The following is a 23,514-nucleotide window of genomic DNA, read 5'->3' as shown; positions in this document are numbered from 1 at the left end:
TTTGTTACTCTTTCACTCAAAAACTACTGAACAGATTTTAATGAAACTTTACAATAATATAGCTTATACATCAGAATAACACATAGGCTACAATTTTAACCGACTTTCAAAATGGAGGAGGTGTTATGTTTGTTTTCTTATGTTCAACGATTACTCCGCCGTTTGTTAACCGATTTTCAAAATTTTTCTTTTGGTATATAGGGTATCATCCCAATTTGGTATTATATTCGCAAAAGTGGTGATTTGATGAAGGATCCATAAGTAATCGAGGGAACTCCTCAAAATTTATGGGGAAACATGTGGTGACTTCGGTTTCGTGAGAAGTATTCTAAGCATATGCTACAAACAAGTAAGATTTTGCACCGAGGTATACCTGGTATACCGTGGTTCGGAAGGTGCTGAGAGAACTCCTGATTCTTTATAGATACAAGTTTGGGAGTTTCGGCGTTGTTTTAAGAACGGAAAGCATATGCTCCTATGCAAATTAAATTCAACATCATCATCATCATCACTACCATAATATTATACCATGCATCGTCCCATGATTATGAGCCTTTTCATAGTCTTTTAGATCGAGGCTCGAGTTTGTCAAGCGATAATTAAAAAAAATCTATACTTAATATAATAAAGCTGAAGAGTATGTTTGCTTGAATGCGCTAATCTCAGGAAATACAGGTTCGATTTTAAAACTTATTTCAGTGTTAGATATCTCATTTATCGAGTAAGGCTGTAGGCTATATTATATTATATTATCACGCTAAGACTAATACGACCGATGAAACTCAGGAAAATGTGGTAAAAACGGGGAAAATATTAGAAAGGGTTTATCTCACGAACTACTGGAGCAATTTTTATGGCAATATTTGGCACTTATATAGAGTAGACCACGTGAAAGGAGTATTTATAGCTATTTTTATTCGAAAATGTACGGTTTCTGTGAAATTCCTAATTTACGTGAGCGAAGCCGCGCGGGACATCTAGTCATATATAAATAACTAATGATTCTAACCTTTTCTTGATGAAAATCTTCTTTTATCGGTACCTACAAAATGTTCATCCTAAAATCCTTTTTAATCCTTCGATCGCGGATTCTTGGAAATTATTGTTTTTCTATTGTTGTCGCGGTCACCGGTGTGCTTTTGGGGCTTGATAGGTGATGTATAGGGGACGCCCATATTACATAAGCTCTCCTTATCTATTGCGCCATTATTTTCCAGTATTGTGCGCCCTCTTAACTAAAACTCGTGATAACTTTCCACAAAGTCAAATCAATTCCGTGAATGTAACTACATAGACGGCAATCAACGTTCGCCTTTGTGAACAACTTGTATTAAGCCCTGTGTGTTATTTGCAAAAAGTAACGTGCGGTGCTTTTAGTTATTAATAATAATTTTATTTTGTATCCCGAATACGGATGTTAATTTCTTTAATAAAAATGAGTATTTTTCACCATAGATTACTGAAATATAGTTTCCTTTTTTTCCACTAGAAAAAAGTATAATTTATTTTGTGTTTTGAGATTATTTCACTTCAATGTGAAATAGCTGCAAGAATATAAGATCATGAATATTTAAGTTCGCAGCTTAATTTAGTATAAGCTATTAACGTATGTGAGGAATAATTTAGTAGCCTCTAAAAATTTGTAAGTACTAAACAAGATCCTGTCTAAGCACTGGACGGTGGACCGATCTTAATAACTTTGTGGTTTGCGCGGGCTCTACCATAACAAGGTCCTATTAAATATAGATAAGACTAGTTTTTTGCGTATTTTGAGCCTATTTTAATAGATATTCTATTCCTAAAGCTCTTCGAGGATCAAGTGGCTTGAAACAATATTTTAAGGCCCTCGTGTGTGGGCCAGACTAAATAAATCTTGTGACACGTCATCTGTCATTGTATATAAAGCGCAGTTTAACAGCTTAACCTTAGGTTCAAGATCTACGGTGCAGCCAAACTATTACAGCGTAGATTGCCAACTAATAGCAATAACTATCATTATTGCTATATTTTTATAATAACTATCATTATTGCTATATTTTTAACTTTGTAGCTTTTAAATTATGAGTTTATAACCGTATTTAAAATACGGTAAATTACGGCATCTCCGTAGGGGGAGCGCCTTAAAGTTCGTTTATTTACTTTACGCGTCGTAGCTTGTGTTGTGACTTGTGTTGTAGCGTCTCGTAGTCCCTCTACGTCATAGCCCGTAGTACTATAAAGTATCAACTAGTCTCTACACTCTACAGCCTACACGTTACGTGTAGCTGTAGAGTGTAGAGACAGGGCTGTAGCTACAGTCAGATTTGAGGTAGGCAAGCATTGGTTACAGGTAGTACAAAAAAATAATCATAATTTATTGATTTCTTGGGTTTTGGTATTTTTAAGGTAGGGCATTGCCCCCCAATGCCCCCCTCTAGCTACGGCCGTGTACACGTAGTACGTAGCATGTAACGTAGTCCGTAGGGTATCTACGCCGTATCTCGTTAGTCGTCGTAGTTAGTCGTCGTAATATTGTTAAGCACATTAAGTATTAAAATATTTTTATTACCTAGTATATCTATATATTAATACGTGAGCGGTGAGCCAAAAACTTTGTAACCCTTTTGACGAAAAATGGGTAAATGAAATTTTGCACAGTCATAGTTTATAATATATTGAAGGAGTGCATCGAGCTAATATTATTTTGAAATTATGCTTTTATGATACATTTTTTTAACAAATAAAACATCACATACACTACAACACACACACTAGGAAAAATGACAGATTTTTCAGTGACAAGCCTATATATACGAATCTCTTTTATTTATGGTTGAAGTCTGTGACAACAAGGTGACAAATTGAAAATGGATTATAGTTTTTTTTATTGAATCTGAGATACTATTAGACAATGCTTACACGGCCAGTCTGAGATCAGCTGAGTCCCAGAGATAAGAATTGAAAAATAATATGATAAAGTCAATATTTTTCACAAAATATAGGTAGTAGGTAGTCCTAATGTCGTTGGAACTAAGGTCGAATTTCGACCATTGGGCGATCTCTTGTTATATTTTAGTAGCCTTACTAGCTGTCCCGGCAAACGTTGCTTTGACTTATTATAAATCAAGTATTTCACCCATATTATCTTATCTTATGTCTTTAAACGAGCAATTCTTGTATATATATATATATATATATATATATATATATATATATATCGGAATCGGCTCCAACGATTTTCATGAAATTTAGTATATAGGGGGTTGTGGGGGCGATAAATCGATCTAGCTAGGAATTATTTTTAGAAAATGCCATTTTATTCGTGTTTCATCGATAATCGATAAACTGAAAAATATGACTCTTCTGACACCTATTGGCGAATAATAATACTATTTTATGAGCAACTAATTGTTTTAACGACACGACAACAGCTAAGGGTATTCCAGTAGATTGCGTTGTTAAGTAACACGAAGTCAGAGTGTTTGCTATTATACCGAGCAAAGCTCGGTCATCCAGGTACTTTTATTGAAGTGACTAAATTTTTTACCATGACAACGTCCATCGCTATCCCGTCTCACAAACAATGGTCGCCGTCAATATCGAGTTGTAATAATTTACTATTATTTATTCAACAAATGCACTTATCAATATAATAAGTACCCAGTAGCCGATTCTCAGACCCACTGAATATGCATATAAAATTTGGTTAAAATCAGTAAAGCCGTTTCGGAGGAGTACGGGGCCTAACATTGTGACACGAGAATTTTATATATAAGAAGAACCATAAAGTTAATATACCTAGCCGGAATAGAGCAACAATCTCGAGCTGTCAAACGAAACCAAAATTGGTTTCATGTGTGTGTAAAAATATGTGTACGTATACACTTACACAAGCATAATTGAACATGATTTCTATGAGATTAAATTGTCAACGTGCGGCACGTGCCGAAAAAAAGAGTGCTGCTGTCATGTATCACACGTCTCTTTTTACCACGCAGTGTTACTGATAGTGACATTTCTCTTGCTCAGGCCTTTGTTTCTCTATTCCGCTAGGTATATTAACTTTATGAGAAGAACATAGACTTACGGCCGTTCCCAATATTTGATATATCTCTGGTTTTGCCCTACTAGAGATAGGAATAGCTCACAATTGACATACGAGTAAATATGTCTAATGTGAGCTATTCCTATCTCTAGTAGGGCCAAACCAGAGATAGATTAAATATTGGGAACCGCCGTAAAAGAAAAAGGATCGCAGCCAGTCTAAATTTAAGTAACTTCGTTATGTTAGTACTCGTATTAGACCAACGAGTATTTTGGGTACTATATTACCAATTACCATACACCTACTTACATAATATTCTTAACGTCACGCTATCTCAAAACAAAAGCTATTTAAAAAATATTAGCAGCCTAAGCTGTTGGTAAACTTAAACTTTTCACTCGCGGACAAGTATCAATATCAAATCAATACGAGTAATAAGGTTTTGTTTACCATCGAAAAGCTAAATTCTTAGCACCAATGGAACCTAGAGAATGGATTTTCTAATTGAGGTTTGGTAGCTACCAACTCTACCAAGTAACTGGCAATAATTTTTTATGAGTACAGAAGTCCTGTTTACTTAAAAATATTTTTAAAGAAGTTTTGTAATTTCTTTGAAAAATTGCCTTATACACTAGAAGGGATAAAAATATTACGTGGCATTAGTAATTGATAATTTAATTCCAATTATTTTGTTTTCCCTAAGTACCCTTCACCGTGTGTGAGTGATTGATGAGAAATATTAGGCAGTTCATTCCACAAACTAATTACGAACGTGCGAAGTTTTCCTCTTGTGTTCTCTCACAAACCTTAGCGGTTAATAGTTTTGTATTAGTCATGGTAACGCCTCAACGGTCCAGTAGGTTAGAGCACAGCAGCTGGACGTGGGTTCGATATCAAGGTTGGAAAAATGTTCATTTTAAGTTTGGTTGCGACAGTATAACCGATATGCTGAATAAAATGATCCACGCTTCGGCTGGTGCTTGTAAAATGTCTGTCATCATCTGTCCCACTGGGTTATGAGAGTTCTTACTCAATGCGTATGCTGGTGGAAGAGCGGGTAACGTGTTATTGTATACTGCACACATATTTGGCCACTACAAAATATCATTGCTGCGTAGCTGGCCAAATTTCAACGAAACCGGCCACCGTCACTGAAACCTGAACTAAAATTACTTCTTGCAGATCCTGTACACTCGGATCGCGGTGGGTTTATGGAAGAGCTCGCACGGGCTGGGTCAGATCGGGCACGGCCAGTGCTGCGGGTCGCAGTACAAGGACAAGTCGCCCAACTCCTGCGTCGAGCCCCAGAGAACCTTCGCGGGGAACTCCGAAACAAAGGTTCCGTTAGCTCTTATATTTTTTCACTTTATCGTTGGTAATTTACATAAAAAGTAATCACGGACAGAGCGGTTTTCGAGTGTTAATACTGAAACAACACAAGACTTTTAGTAAAATTTACATACCGTTCAAGACTGCCTGTAATTATTTTCAATTATTTCGTCCTCTGAACTTTATGTTAATTTGACCATAAGTCTTCGGAAAATAAACGTAACGTTAAATTAACGTAACCTTCAGAAACGACCGTATTTTTTGCCTCGTACGGCGTACCTCTCACTGAAGAATATAATATTATTTCATTTTACTTTTTAATTTTTAATTACTATCAAGTATCAACTCTGGGATTAATGTGCGAGGTTTTATTAACAGTTTGCAAGAATTATTGATTTTTACCCACTTATTACATACCTAATAATAATTTATGTCAGTATATATCACATTTTCATCCAATTGAAAGTTCAGAGTTAAAATGCTGGCTAATTTGTTGTAATCGGTCAGCCATTTGCCAAGACCTCGCTGCACAATTGCTACACGTACTAACCTTACGTGTGGCTAACAAAAAACCTCCTGATGCCAACTTTCGAAAGAACATAATAGCAATGCGGGATTTAAAATAGCAAGTAATTTATGTTTAATCCTTTGCATGAAATATTATTTGGTCAGGTTATTTAAAGTAAATGTTAGTCATGACGTTGTTGGTTGGCCTATGTCGTTTGTAAATGTATGGTAATAAGTAATAACTAATAACATTTATTCGCCATCGGGCTGTTGGTAGCTCAAGCCGGGGGTCGCGGGTTCGAATCCCGCCGACGGAACAAAAAGTTTTCAAAGTTCCTGGGTCATGGATGCGTATTAAATATGTGTATCATATAATAAAAATCTTAAAAACATGTATAGTACAAAAGTAATAAATATATTTCCGTTGTCTGGTACCCGTAACACAAGTCCTTCAGGTACTTACCACGGGGCCAGACTGACGTGGTGTGAAGCGTCCAATGGATATTATTATTATTATTCATTTTACTCAAAATCCCCGTATCTTAACATTATAAAAAAGAATAAGCAATTATAATAGAGGAGTATTATAAGAGAACGATATCTATTTCCTATATCATTCGGAAATGTGTTATGGTTTAATAAAGCTCGCCCCATGCGGTCAGTCATCTATGACTTCAAATTTATTACTTATTTACAGTTATTGTAACAATAAAACTTACTCCAAGGCTTAATGGAAGGAAAATTTTATTCTCCTTTTATTAGTTTTTTTTTTATTCTGTTTAATTTATGTATAGGACCTTTATAAGAATACATGTCGGTCACTTTTATTAGTTACGAAAGTTGAGCTATCTTCTTCATGTGTAATAGAAAAACGATGATAAAAAATATATAGCCAATTATGTGTGGTAGTAGATTGTGGTGGTACTCGCCAAAAATGTGATACTTGTATCTGCTTGAGCATGCATTGTCTTTTTGAAATATCAAATACGTAATAATGGAACGAAGTTTCTTATCGCGCGTTGCGAAAGGGGGCTAGATGGAACGACACTTTTTGACCGACACTTATTTTAGTACCTGCGAAGGGCGTTTATGTGGCGATGACGTCAACTGGCGGGAATTTTTTTTATAACTTCGTTTCATCCTGGTGTCCCTTGATACCTCTCAAGTTTTTATATTATATCACACCAAAAACATTTCATGTAAAATGTTGCCGAGACGACCACATAAAGTTTACCCTGGGAAAAGATATTAGATCTCATGAAGAACCAAGCTTCTGAATCTACACGACCTAACTCTAACTCCAACAAATGATTTCAAGGCTTCGCCGTTTGGCTACCGTCGTCGTGGAGGTGGTGCGAATATTTAGTTTCTGATCGGAAGTTAAAATTTACTAGTTTTTAAGCCCTAAAAAGGTAAGGGCCGCTATTCGCTAATTATTAAAGTACTTCATTTAAGTATTTTATTTTATTAAATTTGGAAAACTTCCGGTTACATACAGTTATAATCAGAAGAACACGTACATTAAGGCCAATTAAAAGTTTTCACATATAGACAGAAATCTAACAAGAAACATGAAGTCGGCAGATTAACAAACATAACAAAATATCAACTAAATAAATAAACAAATCACGCACTAAAGAATTTTTTAGTAATACATTTTTTCAATGAAGAAACGCTGGTATTAAATAAGTCTACGGTTGGATGTTCGTGCAAGATTTCATTGAAGCTTCTACTGGCTCTTATCAGATAGCTGTTTTGCCTATAGGTGCTGTTTACACATGGTATGTGTAAAAGCTTGGGCCTGCGCATCAGAAATGAGCGTGTTACTAAACCTATTTCACCTAGCAGCTGAGGACAGTTTACTTCGCTGTTCGCTATTTTAAAAAGGTAAGATAGGTCAGCTATGCGTCGTCGTTCATGCAATGGCAAGATATGGAACCTTTTGCAACGTGTTTCGTAACCAGAGACGTAGTGCCGAGTTTTGAATTGTAGGAGCTGTAGGAAGCGCTTTTGGATGGACTCAATTCGATTAATGTAGTAGCTGTAATTTGGATTCCACACTTGAGAAGCATATTCTAAGTGGCTACGGACAAAGGAACAGTATGTAACAATAAGCAATATTATTATATATACAGTGTGTTAGTGTAAACACCGTTATCCTTGAAACCATCAAATTGTTCATTTTGACGAGCTCATTTGATGGTTTCAGGGATAACGGTGTTTACACTAACATCTTGTATAGTAAATAGTAACAAAATTGTTTGTCGCAGTCTGTCTATGTCTATCTTTCAAACTGGCAACTAAACGAATTTTGGGTCGGTTTCTTATAATATCATGAGGAAGATAATATTTTAAAATATTATGTTATAACCGCATAATCTTAGAGATCATGTTCTTGAGGACAAAGCCGCACGGGTCAGCTAGTTTGTCAGCTAAAGACTTATGTTCTAGGAGAATACTTTTATTACGGCTCAAATATTTGCCTCGGAGCAAGCAACTTGACAATATATCAATTTCGAACTTAAGCCATTGATATTGGAGTGAAGTTCCAAGCTGTTAGCTATCCCAAGTAATCCGGTGCATTTCTATGACGACAATGTAACTTTTGTGGGTCAGACGGATGAGACTCGTGAAGCTGAGCTGCGGCAGGCGATAAGCGCCCCACAATATGTTCCATTAAATCTCAAATTGATAGTTATCGATCACTACGATGTTTTGTATGCTTTTAGTAGCTTAACTTCGGGTCAGTTCACATTACAACTTCGATGCACTTTTATGACCCATTCGGGAATAGCCAGCCCGACACCGCGACCGACAAGTCTTATTATTAAAATATGTATAGTAAATAAATTCTATTTTTGTTTTGTAAGTATAAGTGATTTGAAATTGTATCGCATCGCCGCGTGACGTGTATAAAGAAAGGGATTCCTTACATCCAATAGACTCCGAAACGACTGTATGGACTATGATAAAACTAAACAAAGAGGTAGGTAGGTAGAGGTAGGTTTTAAGAAAGGACATCCATCTTATTTGGCCGCTTTCAAACTTCAAACGCGTAATACAGAATTGTGCAAAAAAGTAATTGCTAGCTCTGAAAAACAGCGACCAAACAACGTACGTAGCAGACAAGTAAAGCAAACGCATTAATTTTGAATAGGTGTTTATAAGAATTCACTGTTATTTTTAAGTTTTTACTAAAAAAAATATTTATTTATAATCAATCACGTTGGTATACCTAATGCTAATTTAAGGGTGAAGCCAAACGAGCGTAATTTGTGCGTTGTGAGTCGCAGAATTTCGGCTGGCTGAAATTCTGTTGCATTCTGTTTCATACAAAAGTGTTTGATTCACACGAGCGTAATTTTGTGAGTCATGATTTATATGAATAGATATTTACGCGACCAAAATTCTGCGAATCACAGCTCACAAATTATGCTCGTTTGGTTTCACTCTTATATAATACTTATTTATGTAGCTAATTTTCGTGTTCCCAGTATCCCGATCAGCGCACGGCAAAACAAATAAAAAACACCCTTCTTTTATGATTTGAAACGCAAAATTTTCACCCTTGTTTTATGAGTTAACAAAATATGCCATTGACGTTGAATTAAACAATGTAAACAGACGTCTAAAAAGTTACGTTTGGCCTTGTGCTTTATTTTTATCAATATTAGTTGACGCCCGCAACTCTGTTGCGCCAAAATTCTTTTATCGCGCCGGAACTGTACATTTTTCCGGGATGAACGTTGAAGTTGAAGGAAATGGCCCAGCTACGTCAACTGCAATTCGTTCCCACGGTGCGCCAACGTTATACAAGTGCAGGTTCCCACGGCTCCTTGTCTGTGGTCCCTTGACTGCAGCGCAAGTAGTACATTTGCGGCACCACTCCTGCACATCATCTCGGCAATGCAACCAGTAGAATCGTTCTCGTACTTTTGTAAACATTCTCTTGACTCCTAGATGACCTCCTGATACGCCATCATGCATTTCACGGAGAACATCCGGTACTCTCGTTCTTGGGACAACTATCTGAACATCGAACTCTCTGCCGTTAGTCTTCTCCCATTTCCGGTAGAGTATTCCGTTTTGAAGAATCAGACTGTCCCATTGCGCCCAGTACGCCCTTAACGTTGGCGCACCGTGGGAACGAATTGCAGTTGACGTAGCTGGGCCATTTCCTGTAACGGAATCGGGAAACAAGTATTTTATGTTTGTTATGGATTACTTCACCAAATGGCCTGAAGTGTTCGCCATACCAAACCAGGAAGCTACAACAGTTGCTTCTAAGCTAGTCGAAGAAGTGATATCTCACTTTGGTGTGCCTCTAGAAATCCATTCCGATCAGGGCAGGAATTTCGAATCGCAGGGCTTCCAGGAAGTGTGCAGAATTTTGGGAATGCATAAAACGAGAACCACCGCGTACCATCCACAGTCTGATGGAATGGTTGAGAGATTTAACCAGACCCTCGAGAGGCATTTGGCGAAATTGGTAGATGACAAACAAAAGGATTGGGACAAGTATATACCGCTCTTCCTTCTGTCGTACCGTACCGCCGGCCCATACAAAGAGGTTACCCGATTGAATGATGTGACTTATAGGATTCAAAAGCCACCAAGAGGGACATTCAAAGTGGTGCACATAGACCGTCTGGCACGTTACCATGGCAGTAACAATGATGCTCGGGACGAGCATCTCTAAGAGGGGGAGGGGAGGGGAGTAGTGTTACGGTACACGGTATACGGACATGTAGTGCCATCTAGCGTCAAACCAGCGAAACTTATCGAGGGAACACCGACAACATAAATCCCCTACTCAATACTAGATGGCATGAGGTGCGCAAGTACATACTCGAACCTTCTAGAAAAGTCCAACATTTATTACGTGTTTACCGGTTTATTTTGTTTACGTGTTTACGTGTTTAGTTGTTTATGTTTATTTTGGTACATGCTCGAGCCTCCTAGAAAGTTCCACTTGTTTACTTGTTTACGTGAATCAGGAACTTTCTGGAATTCGTCTCGCCATATAAAAGCCGCATGTAGACGGCCCGGCAATTCAGTTCGGTTCGAGCGATCATCAAGGCGATTTCGGAGTGAACACAAGTGATCAATAGTGAGTGAACCAGTGAAACCTACGACTTGGCTACGACCTAGGACAGTGATAGTGCTTAGTGATTGGACCTAGTGATTAGTGTTTGGACTTAGTGCTAAGTGTTGTAACCTAGTGTGTGCTTGTGTGACTTGGACTTAGTGAATAAAGTCTTTAAGAGAGTCAGCAGGTCTTTCTTTCCAAATCCTTCGAACCCTAGCACGTAACAGAATGTTCAGAATTCATATAGTTCAAAAGTCATATTACCCGCAAATCGCCGCTACGTCGTCATGAAATATTTTTAATTTGACTACGTTTTCGCAGGGAAAATCAAGCACGGTGAAGCGCAGCAAGTCGTTCCACTCGCAGGAGGCCCGACGCTGCCACCACCTCAGTCACCTGTCGCGCAACGTGCTGCGCGCGCGGCGCGGCGTCGTGCGCATGCTCATCGTCGTCGTGCTCACCTTCGCCGTGTGCAACCTGCCCTTCCACGCGCGCAAGATGTGGCAATACTGGTCCACCGGCTACCGCGGCACCAGCGACTTCAGCGCGCTCCTCACGCCGCTCACCTTCCTCGTCACCTACTTCAACTCCGCCATCAACCCGCTGCTGTACGCGTTCCTCTCCAAGAACTTCCGGAAGGGCATGCGCGAGCTCCTCTTCTGCAACTTTCGCGGTAAAAAAAAAGCCGAAAATCTAATCCTGCTGAACAGAGTGGGCGGCGCCGGCCTCCAGCGGAGCTCGACGCGCTCCACGCGTGCGAACTGCAGCACCGTCACCGTGGCGCCCAACGTCGACTCATGAGGGTTGGCGCGCAGGAAACCACTTCTCTATAAGATGGACGACTCCGACGTCTCCTGATTGACGGACAGCACCGACGTCCTCACCGACAGCAGTGGGGTCTACGCGGTCTCCTCTATTGTGTCCCGACGGCACTTGTACGATTGACTGTCCACTTTTTATATGAAACTCGAGCTGTGTGTGATTTTATGAGCTTAAGGTGTCTCCGTTGTGACTTGTGATAAATAAGTCGGTCTTGCACGTCAGCGTGTGAATGATACAATTTTGTACGTTCTACTTTTAGAATAAAATTAAGTCCTAGTAAAAATAAAATAACAACTTCTGTGTGTAAATAAAATAATAATATAGTATTTAATTCAAAAAATTATAATGTAATTTATTTTACGAAAAAAGTTACCTTAGACTTTTCGCTCTATAAAATTCATAAAGTAACTTACGCAGTGGTATCCAAAAGTTTTGTATGAGGCACAGACTTTTACGAAACCAGATAAATAATTGAGTCACTTATATAACTTATTTTATCCTCGTTATTCGAATAAAAGTTTTCTAGCCTTGACAAATGACGGACGACCGAACATGATGTAATATTATGATCGTTTATGTTAAGGCGCCAACCCACCGCCGCGGTGCACCCCGTGCACGGCCACGCGCACGCGTGGACGTGCACGGATTTATTTCTTCGACTACATGGGTCAACGTTTCCACTGCCTATGTACACGGTTCCGTGTATCCCGTGCATACAGGTCAGTTAACAAGAGCTGGCACGATCAACACATTTAAACATTGCGCTTGTGTAGTGTCTGTGAATAAGCGCGTGGCGTGACGTCGTACTACATACGCATCATAAAAAGTCTGTCCGTCTCTCTCGCGCGCGGTCTATCTTATGAGCGTGAAGGGAACAGTTATTGTTTTTCTTATACTACTGTTTATAAATACAGCGTGATGTTACAAGTCGGTAACGTGTGATCGGCGCACGGCCAGGGTTCGGAACCGTACGATAGTTATCGTACACATACGATAATCGTACATTGTACGTACGCAACGTACAATGTACGATAGCATATTATTATCGTACGCAGATTATACGATAATTTTTATCATGATGCAAACATAATATTATATTTTTGAACATATTGTATAGTGAAATTGCATAAGTGTGAGCACTGTGAGCGAGCCAGTTTTAGTTAACTGGTCTATAGCATGCGTAGCGTGGCCAGCGTTGAGCTACGTGTGCACCATATTCGAGCAAGCTACGTGAGTCAATTCGTGCGTAGCGTGTCCGTGGGTTGCAGTGGAAACAGTCACATATATTTTATTGTTTTCTTACAAAGCGAAGCTTGACGCACATGCGTAGCCTCTCCGTGCGCCGCGGTGGAATGGAGCCTTTAAATATGCTTGGCCGATATCAGATTAGAAAACATTGTAACATAAAGTTGTTTGATACTTATAGTATTATTTCTTTCTGTCATAACCATAGACTTAATATATACTAGCATTATAGGTTTATGGTCATAACTTATAATAATAATAATAATCTTTATTTTCTCCTCACAATACAAGTTCAAGTAGTAATATTAACAGAATTTTTGACAGTCAGGTGAAATTGTAAGGAGCTGGTGTCCATTATAGGTCATGCCTGTATTACAGATCACCAGGTCCTCACCCCAAGGAACATTTTAGTTATTTTGGTTAGATTCTAGTTTACAATCATGTTACAGTATTATGAGAAGATAAAATATTTTAAAAATATATCTGTTTTTAACAAAAGTAAATTAAATCAGTACAATAATAAATGCCCTTTAAAACATAAGTGTGTGTGTGCTTGCGTGCATGTGAATGTATATATATATATATATATATGTGTGTGTGTGTGTGTGTGTGTGTGTGTGTGTGTGTGTGTGTGTGTGTGTGTGTGTGTGTTTGTGTGTGTGTGTGTCTGTCTGTCTGTCTGTGCGTGCGCGCGTGTGTGTGTGTGTGTGTGTGTGTGTGTGTGTGTGTTTGTGTGTGTGCGTGTGTGTGTGCCTGTGTGTGCGTGTGTGTGTGTGTTTGTGTGTGTGCGTGTGTGTGTGTTTGTGTGTGTGCGTGTGTGTGTGCCTGTGTATGTCAGTGTGTGCGATGTGCATACAGGTCTGAACGTGGATGGATGGATGCAATGGAAGTTTGTGAAGTAAGTTTTCCGTAGGACCGTATTCCAAATTTTGTAGCCATTGACTCACTACAGACTTACATTTGTGTTTTGTCAAGAGGTAAATTTTTAGACACTTATTGATTTTATTATATAAATAACAACCCTGGTAATCGAAGAAGCGTTGAGCGAATGAGGTATTGCATTGTGGTAAGTTAAAAACTCTATCTTTTCTGCGCCGTATTGCCGTTATATTAGGATCCAAGGTGTGAATGCAGACTTATCATAGATTTATATTAATTTAAAATTAATAAGAACTTTTATGCTTAAGGCACAACAATATTATGTAATAATGTTTCAAGAGGCTTCTCATCCTATTATTGTAATGTGTTATGTACCTACTTATAGATTCTTCTTACTTATCGAACATTTATTTAATAAGGGTTGAGATAAAAATATCGTACTGTCGCCAACAATCTCAACAAGGAACCAAGATGGAAGATATTTTTATAAGAAAAGTTTTTTATTAGTTTTGGCAGCCATGAAATCAATATTTTTTTATAAAAAACTCACCTTAAAGTTGATAAAAAAGTTAACTGAAAGGAACATCGAAAATTCTGTGTATAATATCTAGTCAAATAATATTATAATTTTAAGAATATAATTAAGTCTAATATTAGTAATTATAGCATTAAACATTAAAAAGAATCATACGAGTAAAGCAAATAATGTAAATATAATATTATAAATTTTATTATCTACTTAATAATTTCACCCAAAACGAAAAAGATACAATAACCAACTTTATATATTTTGTCATGTAGCACCTCATCGTTGGTATCGCAAACACAGTAGATTTTCAATTGTTATGCGGCAGCCGGCTGCCGCTTGGGGAATGGTGGGTTAAAAATACTTACTTTATAATGAAATAAATAAAATATATTGTATAATAAATTTATATTTCTTACATTTCCGTAAAAGAATATATTATTATGTGTGTACTTAAGGATGTGTATTGTGCATGTGTCTCTTGTATATTATAGTTCACTGTAAAAGTAACTAAACTTGAAGAGAGACTTTTTTGGAATATTTGTACGGCCAAACTCATGAGTAATGTCCCAAGGATGAATGTCCATAAAAAATACTATTTCAGCACTGATATTTTCATATCATGTTTCGTATTATAATATCTATAGATGTTTAAAATTCACATTAGGTTATAAACATTGCCGTTGACATGCAACGATTTTAATCATTTAAATGTTCAACCGGCAGGCAGCGCGATGCATTCAGTATACCTCTAGGTAGAGCACAAGCGACGTATTAAAAACTTGGTCCCTGTCAGGGCAAGTTGGAAATATATTTTTATTACAAATGAAGTTTATCTCAGTATCGCAGTCGACCGCGAGGTGGACTAGTTAAATGGAATTGCATTCCCACAGTATTTGCTTCCACGAAAGTTTTAACTCATTTATGAAACTACATTCTGTAACTTCTTTAAATTGTTGAAATTATTATTCGTCGAGGTAAAGGTATGGCAAAAGTTTCTTGAATGAGTAAGCAAAACTTTGTAAATTCTCCGTACAATAAGCACGTCCAAATTATTTTTTTGGTTAGGCTTAGGCGATTACGATATTTTTCTAGCGATAAGAAAGGCCAGAAAATTATACTCTAGCTTAGAATTATTCGATAATTTCACTATGCAATTGACATTAAATGCAGTACATTATAGAAGTTATAGCTACAATTAATTAAGTTATTATGGAGAAATAGGATGATTCGCCTGCGTCAGCGAAAATGACATGAGTCGACGCGACGTAGCAATTACTATATTATATTGTAAATTGTAGAATATATTAATAATTACATATACCTAAGTATCTATTTATTACACAGATGAAATTAATATTAAAATGACTTTTGATTAATTGACTAAGATTATAAACTTTAAACTGAATGTGAATTGTGAATATCTATTTTATTTAAAAAAAATCTCCCTAAAATTATAAAATAATTGAAATAATGTATGCTCACCAATAACAAAGATAATAATTGAATTACGTTTGATTGTAGCATACCTGATGTACCTGATATTGCCAAATAATCCAAATTGTTAACCGACTTCCAAAAAGGAGGAGGTTATATGTTCGTCTGTTTGTATTTTAAATACATAAGTGAATTTTAAAGCAGCAAGGCTGTACTCGTGTAATCAAATTTTAGAATTTCGAATTAAACTCGAAATTGAAACCTATAAATAGGAAGAACTCGTTTAGAGACAATCTAATCCAAGTTTATCCAAGTTTAAATCGTCCCAATGTTATAAAGGAGAGATAAAAAATTCATTATGTCTTCAGGCCCCTTAGACCAAGTATCTTTCGTTAAAAACGATGACGAAATTCATTATCAAAATGTATGCGGTTTGACATAAGTCATCGCTAAATGACATTTCGCTTGCGAAGACTAATGTCATATCCTATACCATTTGATAACGAATTTCGTGATTGTTTTTAACGAAAGGGACTTTGTCTAAGGGGCCTGTTTTACTTTGACATTGAAGCCAACATTATTACGTTCAATCGGAAAACTCAAATTCTAATCAAGCCATTTTAGCGTTTATGAGAAAGTCACTTTCAAGGCGTCTCAAACTTAACTCCCACGGTGAGACCGACCATTCAGTTATTTTCAAATTTTTGGATAGTGAACTGTACGCTCTCGGCATAAAGTCCTGGAGGTAATCGCTTACTTATGTAACAGTTTGTCGCTCCGTGGAGCGAAGGTTCGAGACGAACATAATTGCTTGCGCCGCAAAATGCTCGCGCTGACCGGCCCTAATTAAATTTTTTACTTCATTGTAAGAACAGTTTCTGAGTTTTCACATTTTTACTTTCTGATGATGATATCATCTTTACAAAACTTCTAGCTATGTTTTAAAATTTTAATGTAGTGTAGCTGCAACTTTAAAAATGAAAGTTACTCGTATTAATTATATTAGTGCCTAGTATCTAAGGTATTGAGTAATTATAAGTTTAATTTTATTATTTGTACAGTGTTACGTGTAATTTCATTCATATCATTACTTGTACCTATATTGGAAATAAAGTTGTTAAACTTTTTTATTTTGTTTTATTCGAAGTTTACTCGATACTCTAGTAGTAAATTTAACTATTTACTTACTACATTCTACAAAATACACAGTCACCATTTTCAATATCTTTCTCCTAGTTATCATTAACAACATTATGTTGATAGGATATTATAAAAGTTATCGAGCACTAATAATATAGGTACAATGAACCCATTTGAAACGAAAATAAATTAACCGTGAACATTTTTAAAATAAATTGTACAAAACGGAACGAAAATAAAATACATATATTGATTCTGTGTAAACATGCTAACATCATTAATCGTAATAAAACTCGATATATTTTATCGCCAGTTTTCGTTCAGCGAAGTTCGCCAAACGGAAATGTCGGAAATAGAAACTGTTTCCAAAAGTTTTACTAAACACTCAATCTTACTTCTATTTTAGGTGCTACTACAATAAATATACACTTGAAAATATTATGATAAATATAAATTTATTGATATATTATGAAGATACATTTAAAAATACATCGAAGCAGGCAGTAGGTACGTATATTATGCGTATAATCCGCGCGCGACAGAAAGGGATAAGAGTGACAGTTTGTAAACATTAATATAAAGGTTTATACAATATAATAATAATACGTTATCGACCGAATATGTGCATTAAAGAAATTACTGCGTTTTTGGTCAACCAGGGCAGCTACAACTCTTTCGGTTACTATTTTTTTTATTTTTGAGCAAATCCAAAATTTTCATGAAAATGATGGCTGTGATTCAGATAATGTTTTATTAATCAATTAATAACAGCACGTGTCGGCGGCACGCATCGGCGGCAGTCGATGGCAGTCGACGGCACGTTTCCGCGGCAATTGACGGCAGTCGACGGCAGCCGTTGACAGTTTATGATGCTTGCAGGGGGCCTACTCTACCGTAGGCCCCCCTACAGGGGGCTCACATTATTATAAGGCTCGATTCCGCGAAACTAGCGATCGATTCCTACGAAGTCCGCGCGAATGAGCGGTTTGGCCGCAGTTACACCGCGAAGTCACAAGGAAATTACTAATTACTATTAGTATTCATAACGATTAATTTAAATAGCGGCGCGATCGTGTATAATTATTAGTATTCATAATAATGATGGGGCTTTATTTAATAGGTTACTTAAATTTTAATTGAAGTAATTAGTACTAACACTTAACTTCGTGTTAATTTACTTTTAAGTTTTTTTCCATTAATGAAATGCAAACAAGTACGAACACTATATAGTCGAAAATCGCCGGATGGTGTTGAGAGCATTTTAGCCCTCGAGTACATTTCAGTTTATTACGCCAAAAAAGGTCAATAGCTGTTGTTAGAGAGCTACATTTTTAATTAAAGTGAATTTGTTCCAGCCATTGCTTCAATCATGAATATTGCCGACCTTTCTTCAACTATTTACTAACATAAAATTCTTACGTAAAATAAACGTAAAGTACGGGCCTTATGAGGGACTTTAAACTGATATTAGTCAAACTTTTATAACGTAACTAGATGATAGATACCCGTAGAGACCCGTTGAACTTCATATCACTATCCTTCCCTAGACTTCCATAAACATTTCAAGACAAAAAGTATCCAAATCGGTTGTTCTCGAGTTTTAGCGAAATTTAAAATTCAATTTTATTTATATAGATAAAATCATCAATAACTATGACTATAGGCAGTTTAGTACGAGTAAACTCTCATATAGACAGAGAAAAGAGTCGGGCCGATAGAACTTTGCTTTAGTAATTATCCCAATTTCACAATTTCATCGGGTCCTAGTGGCCTACAAACATAGTTTATAAATTCGCTAAGCCCTCGTGCACACGGGTGCTGGGCGGCGTTGGGCGGACGTTGGGCGGCTTTGTGCACGGTAATCGGTTTATCAACTTTAACTTCGCCGCTTTAATGAGCCGTGGGCTTATATGTGCATAAACCATTAGTTAACTGTTTACCACAAAGGTACGTTTGGTAATTCAATATGTATGAACCTAATATTATTAGAGAAATCATTCAGAGGTACGTGGCAGATCTATACGTAGTTTGCTGGTATCTAACAATGATTGGACCGAATCAAATTATTATTAATTTTTTTTATGAAAGAAGGGGGCAAACGAGCAAACGGGTCACCTGATGGAAAGCAACTTCCGTCGCCCATGGACACTCGCAGCATCAGAAGAGCTGCAGGTGCGTTGCCGGCCTTTTAAGAGGGAATAGGGGAGGGTAGGGATGGGAAGGGAAGGGAATAGGGGAGGATAGGGAAGGGAATTGGGCCTCCGTTAAACTCACTCACTCGGCGAAACACAGCGCAAGCGCTGTTTCACGGTTTTCTATGAGAACGTGGTATTTCTCCGGTCGAGCCGGCCCATTCGTGCCGAAGCATGGCTCTCCCATGTATTAAGGGGGCCCCAATATGAACGTCCGTCGCCTGCCTATGAACAATTTCACTGATATGATGATAATATGGTACAGTGATTTAGGTAGCCATATAACATAATATACAGTCAAAAAGATCTTTACTACTAATAGGGATCCCTTAGAAAGCCGAATGATTCGGTTGGATAGGTCAGGCCAGTCGGTCTCGCCGTGGTGTTAACTCACGCGATCCCGCGGCCCGTCCGAGGCGCATATTATAGTAGAGTACCGAGAATTTTTTTAAGCGGCCTTTACTTGATAATATTATAACTGTGTAGTGTGTAATATCATTGTATCATAGCATAATTTGTAGAATACAAAACATTTTACAATTACTCTTTATTCGTATTTATCAAGTGTTTTAACAATTGTCAAACTTTATTAAGAAAAGAAATATACTTTCCGCTTTGCTAATCACTAAAAAATTCTTTTTCTTTGTTCATTCTGAATTAAAGGACGAGGGTAATGAAATCACCAATTTTGTTTCATCATTTTGTTTATGCTTTATCCTTTTACCAATTTAAAGCTTTTATTTTACTTGAAGGGAAAATTAAAGCCATGTAAATTTAAAGTAAATTACTTACAACAATACAGCAAGCGGGCTTAAAATAAATAAATCCTGTGCTTACTACTTTACCTAAGTACATCAATTTTATTAAACAACTAGCGGCCCGGCCCGGCTTCGCACGGGTGGACATTGGTTTTTAAATTATTTTTTTTAAATAAAGGTAGTCAATCTTTAAGTTAAGCAGAACATAAAAATAGTTTACATTATTTAGCCTGCAACTACTATATTATAATTATTATGTACATATAACACATTTTTATTGTATTTTTCTTTTATATTTTTATATTTTAAGTGTTATGTTTGATTATTTTATCCTTACCTGCAGAAGATACTATTATTTATAATATTTTGCAATTTCTTCATGTTTTTTTTTTTTGTTTAAAATATTTTATGTTTTTTTTTGTAGTTTTATGCTTTATTATTTTATGCTTACCTACATCTACTATTTATTATATACATTTTGAAATTTTCTATTTGTTTTTGTATAAAGTATTTTTGTTGTACTTTTGCGCTTTATGTTTTTTTACACCATACTTCTTTTTGCGTAAAAGATTCCATTAAAATTGGGTTAAAGCTTCCCTGTAAATGATATTTGATGTTGTTTTATTTTGTGGCAGCAAAATAAATTGATTATCAGCAGCTCCAACTCGGGATAGGCTAACGTATAGTTGACCATGAGTAAAACATTCTTTTCGTAGGTCGATGCCTACTAATTTGAAAGTTTGACCTTGGGACTTGTTAATAGTCAATGCGAAAGATATTTTTACCGGAAATTGAAGCCGTTTAAATGGGATTGGCAGATCAGTTGGAATCATCGGTATCCTCGGTATATGAGCTAGTTGACCAGCTGCTGGGCCGGTGATAATGGTAGCTACAATTAAATTGTCCTTTAATTCTTTAATAAGCAGCCTTGTCCCATTGCACATATTTGGTGGGCATAAATTTTTCAAAAGCGTGATTGGAATTCCGATTTTTAACGTCAGTTCGTGTGGTGGAAGTCCAGAAGGATTCAGCGAATTTAAAAACTCCTGTGGATAATGGACTGCATCTTCGATATTAGTGACGGTGTCGATCGATAGCATTTATAAAGCATAAGCAAGAAGGAATATTTTGGTAGATTTTTCACACAATTATTAACACTTAATACGGTTCCCTTTTTTCTCTCATTAAATATAGCCTATATTCAGCAGAAATAGTGTGGATTAAAAAATATGCATTAATACTTCCATCGTGCATCGGCATCGTGGGTATCGCAGACACAATAGATCTTCAATTGTTATGCTGGCAGCCGGCTGCCGCTATTGGAGATTTATAGTTAAAGAAATTAATTAATTATAATAGCAATCAAAAATAATAGGTAGTCATTCAAAACTTATTTTAAAGTATAGTCTATAATTTATAAAGCATAAGCAAGAAGGAATATTTTGGTAGATTTTTCACACAATTATTAACACTTAATACGGTTCCCTTTTTTCTCTCATTAAATATAGCCTATATTCAGCAGAAATAGTGTGGATTAAAAAATATGCATTAATACTTCCATCGTGCATCGGCATCGTGGGTATCGCAGACACAATAGATCTTCAATTGTTATGCGGGCAGCCGGCTGCCGCTATTGGAGATTTATAGTTAAAGAAATTAATTAATTATAATAGCAATCAAAAATAATAGTCATTCAAAACTTATTTTAAAAAGTTCTAAAAATATTACTTTCGTTGTCATAACTTTTAAAGCTTTTTTGAAATTAGGATTATAATAATGAAGCACGATAGTCTATATCAAATCAATAAAGCAGCACCCGGCTGTCGCATAACTATTGAAAATCTATTGTGTCTGCGATTCCCACGATCGAGGTAATATTTACGTGGACTCTCCGGGCGAGTCTGTGGCACTGATAATTAAATCTCTCCCCTACCGCACGCACACCCGCGCATCGCGCCTTGACGCCCAATTCGCAACGTGCAGCAGAAATCGTAATATTTTAATTTCGCCATAACATTAAAACCAAACGTCCAATTTTAATCATTCAAAGACCAAATATTATCTACATTAACTGTACTTTTTTTTTTTTTTTTTTTTTTTTGCACATAGTACATTGCCAATGACGAACGGGAAAAACAATGTGAAAAATTAAATTATTACGAAAAACGAGGAATTTGGAAAAAGGAATTCAGGACAGGATCAGGAAAAAATATATATTTACAAAAGAATACTTATAATTAAATATAGAAATATCAAATCTCAATATTATTATGTAATATAAAATCAGCTAATATTTGATATATAATATATTTTCTAGAATGCAATAAGCAAATAACTGAAGTAGGAAAAGGAATTTTATTCTTTAACAATGAATCAAGGAAATGGGAACGGTTGTAAAGAGGACAAGAAAAGAATATATGGTTGACATCCCCAACCTCAGCACCACAGGCACAAGAAGGATTGTTAATTATATTAAGTCTAGCAAGATGGTCTGGCGAGCAAGTGTGGCCAAGTCTTAATCGTGATATAATACTACTACATTTTCTATTGAAATTCATACTATAAAACCATGGTTTTGATACAATTTCGGATTGAATACTATAGAAATGTGCTCCTTTTTGTTTATGACTTTGATCAAATGACGATTTCCATGACGTCTCTAAATGAATTTTGGGTAAAGTTAATAAATCAGGGTAGTAAATTTTGTATGGATTTAAGTCACCACACGTTAGTGCATCATTGGCAAGAGAATCCGCTCTAACGTTTCCTTCTATTCCACAATGACTAGGGATCCAAGCAAATGAAACTGAAGTACCTTTCTTGGTAACATCTGTTAATAACTGTCTTATATCGAATATAACAGGATGTTGTTGTTTAATTTTAAATGGATTCTTGTTAAGAGCTTGAATAGAACTTAGAGAGTCTGTAAAAATTATAGATTTTTTAAGTTTGGCTAATAAAATATATTCTAAAGCTTTTAAGATCCCTAAGCATTCTCCAGAGAATACGGTACATTCGGGAGGGAGTTTAATTTTTTGGACAATATTGTACTGGGAATGGAATACACCTACACCAACATGGCCATTAATATTACTTTTAGAAGCATCTGTAAAGATATAATGATGATCTTTAAATTGTGTATTAATTATATCATTAAATCTTTCATTGGCCCTCAAAGAGTTCTTCTCTATATTAATGGTCAGAATATTTGGAGCGGACACAAGAGCCCCATAAGAAGAAGAAAAAATCGGTAATTTAGAAGAAGAATGAATAGGTGCAGTAAGAGATTTAAATTTAAAATAGCTCACAATTAAACACGGGGTTTGTTTATTTAACCAGTATGAATTTTCGGAAATATGATAGGAAAGCGTTTGAAGTTTCGCAATAATAGGATGATCATAAAGCTGAAGGCATCGAAAGAGATATTTGTCGGATAAATATTGACGGCGTAAATGTAAAGGAGGATCATAACATTCAACCTGCAAAGCGTTGATTGGACTAGATTTCATTGCTCCACATATAATTCTGAGGCATTTACTTTGGATTTTGTCTAAAGATTTAAATCC

General features: G+C 36.4%; 1 protein-coding gene across 1 annotated transcript in view; it reads left to right on the top strand.

The window, feature by feature from the left end:
• Positions 1-23,514, top strand: part of LOC121740277 (muscarinic acetylcholine receptor M1-like) — a 371,436-nt gene that overhangs the window by 147,915 nt on the left and 200,007 nt on the right. The window contains exon 6 of the mRNA XM_042132937.1: positions 5,207-5,362. Coding sequence (XP_041988871.1) covers positions 5,207-5,362 — 156 coding nt within the window. The remainder of the gene's footprint in view (positions 1-5,206; positions 5,363-23,514) is intronic.

The sequence above is a fragment of the Aricia agestis genome, chromosome 1, assembly GCF_905147365.1.
Source record: "Aricia agestis chromosome 1, ilAriAges1.1, whole genome shotgun sequence".
Taxonomy (NCBI): domain Eukaryota; kingdom Metazoa; phylum Arthropoda; class Insecta; order Lepidoptera; family Lycaenidae; genus Aricia; species Aricia agestis.
This window is presented reverse-complemented; position numbering and strand designations above follow the sequence as displayed.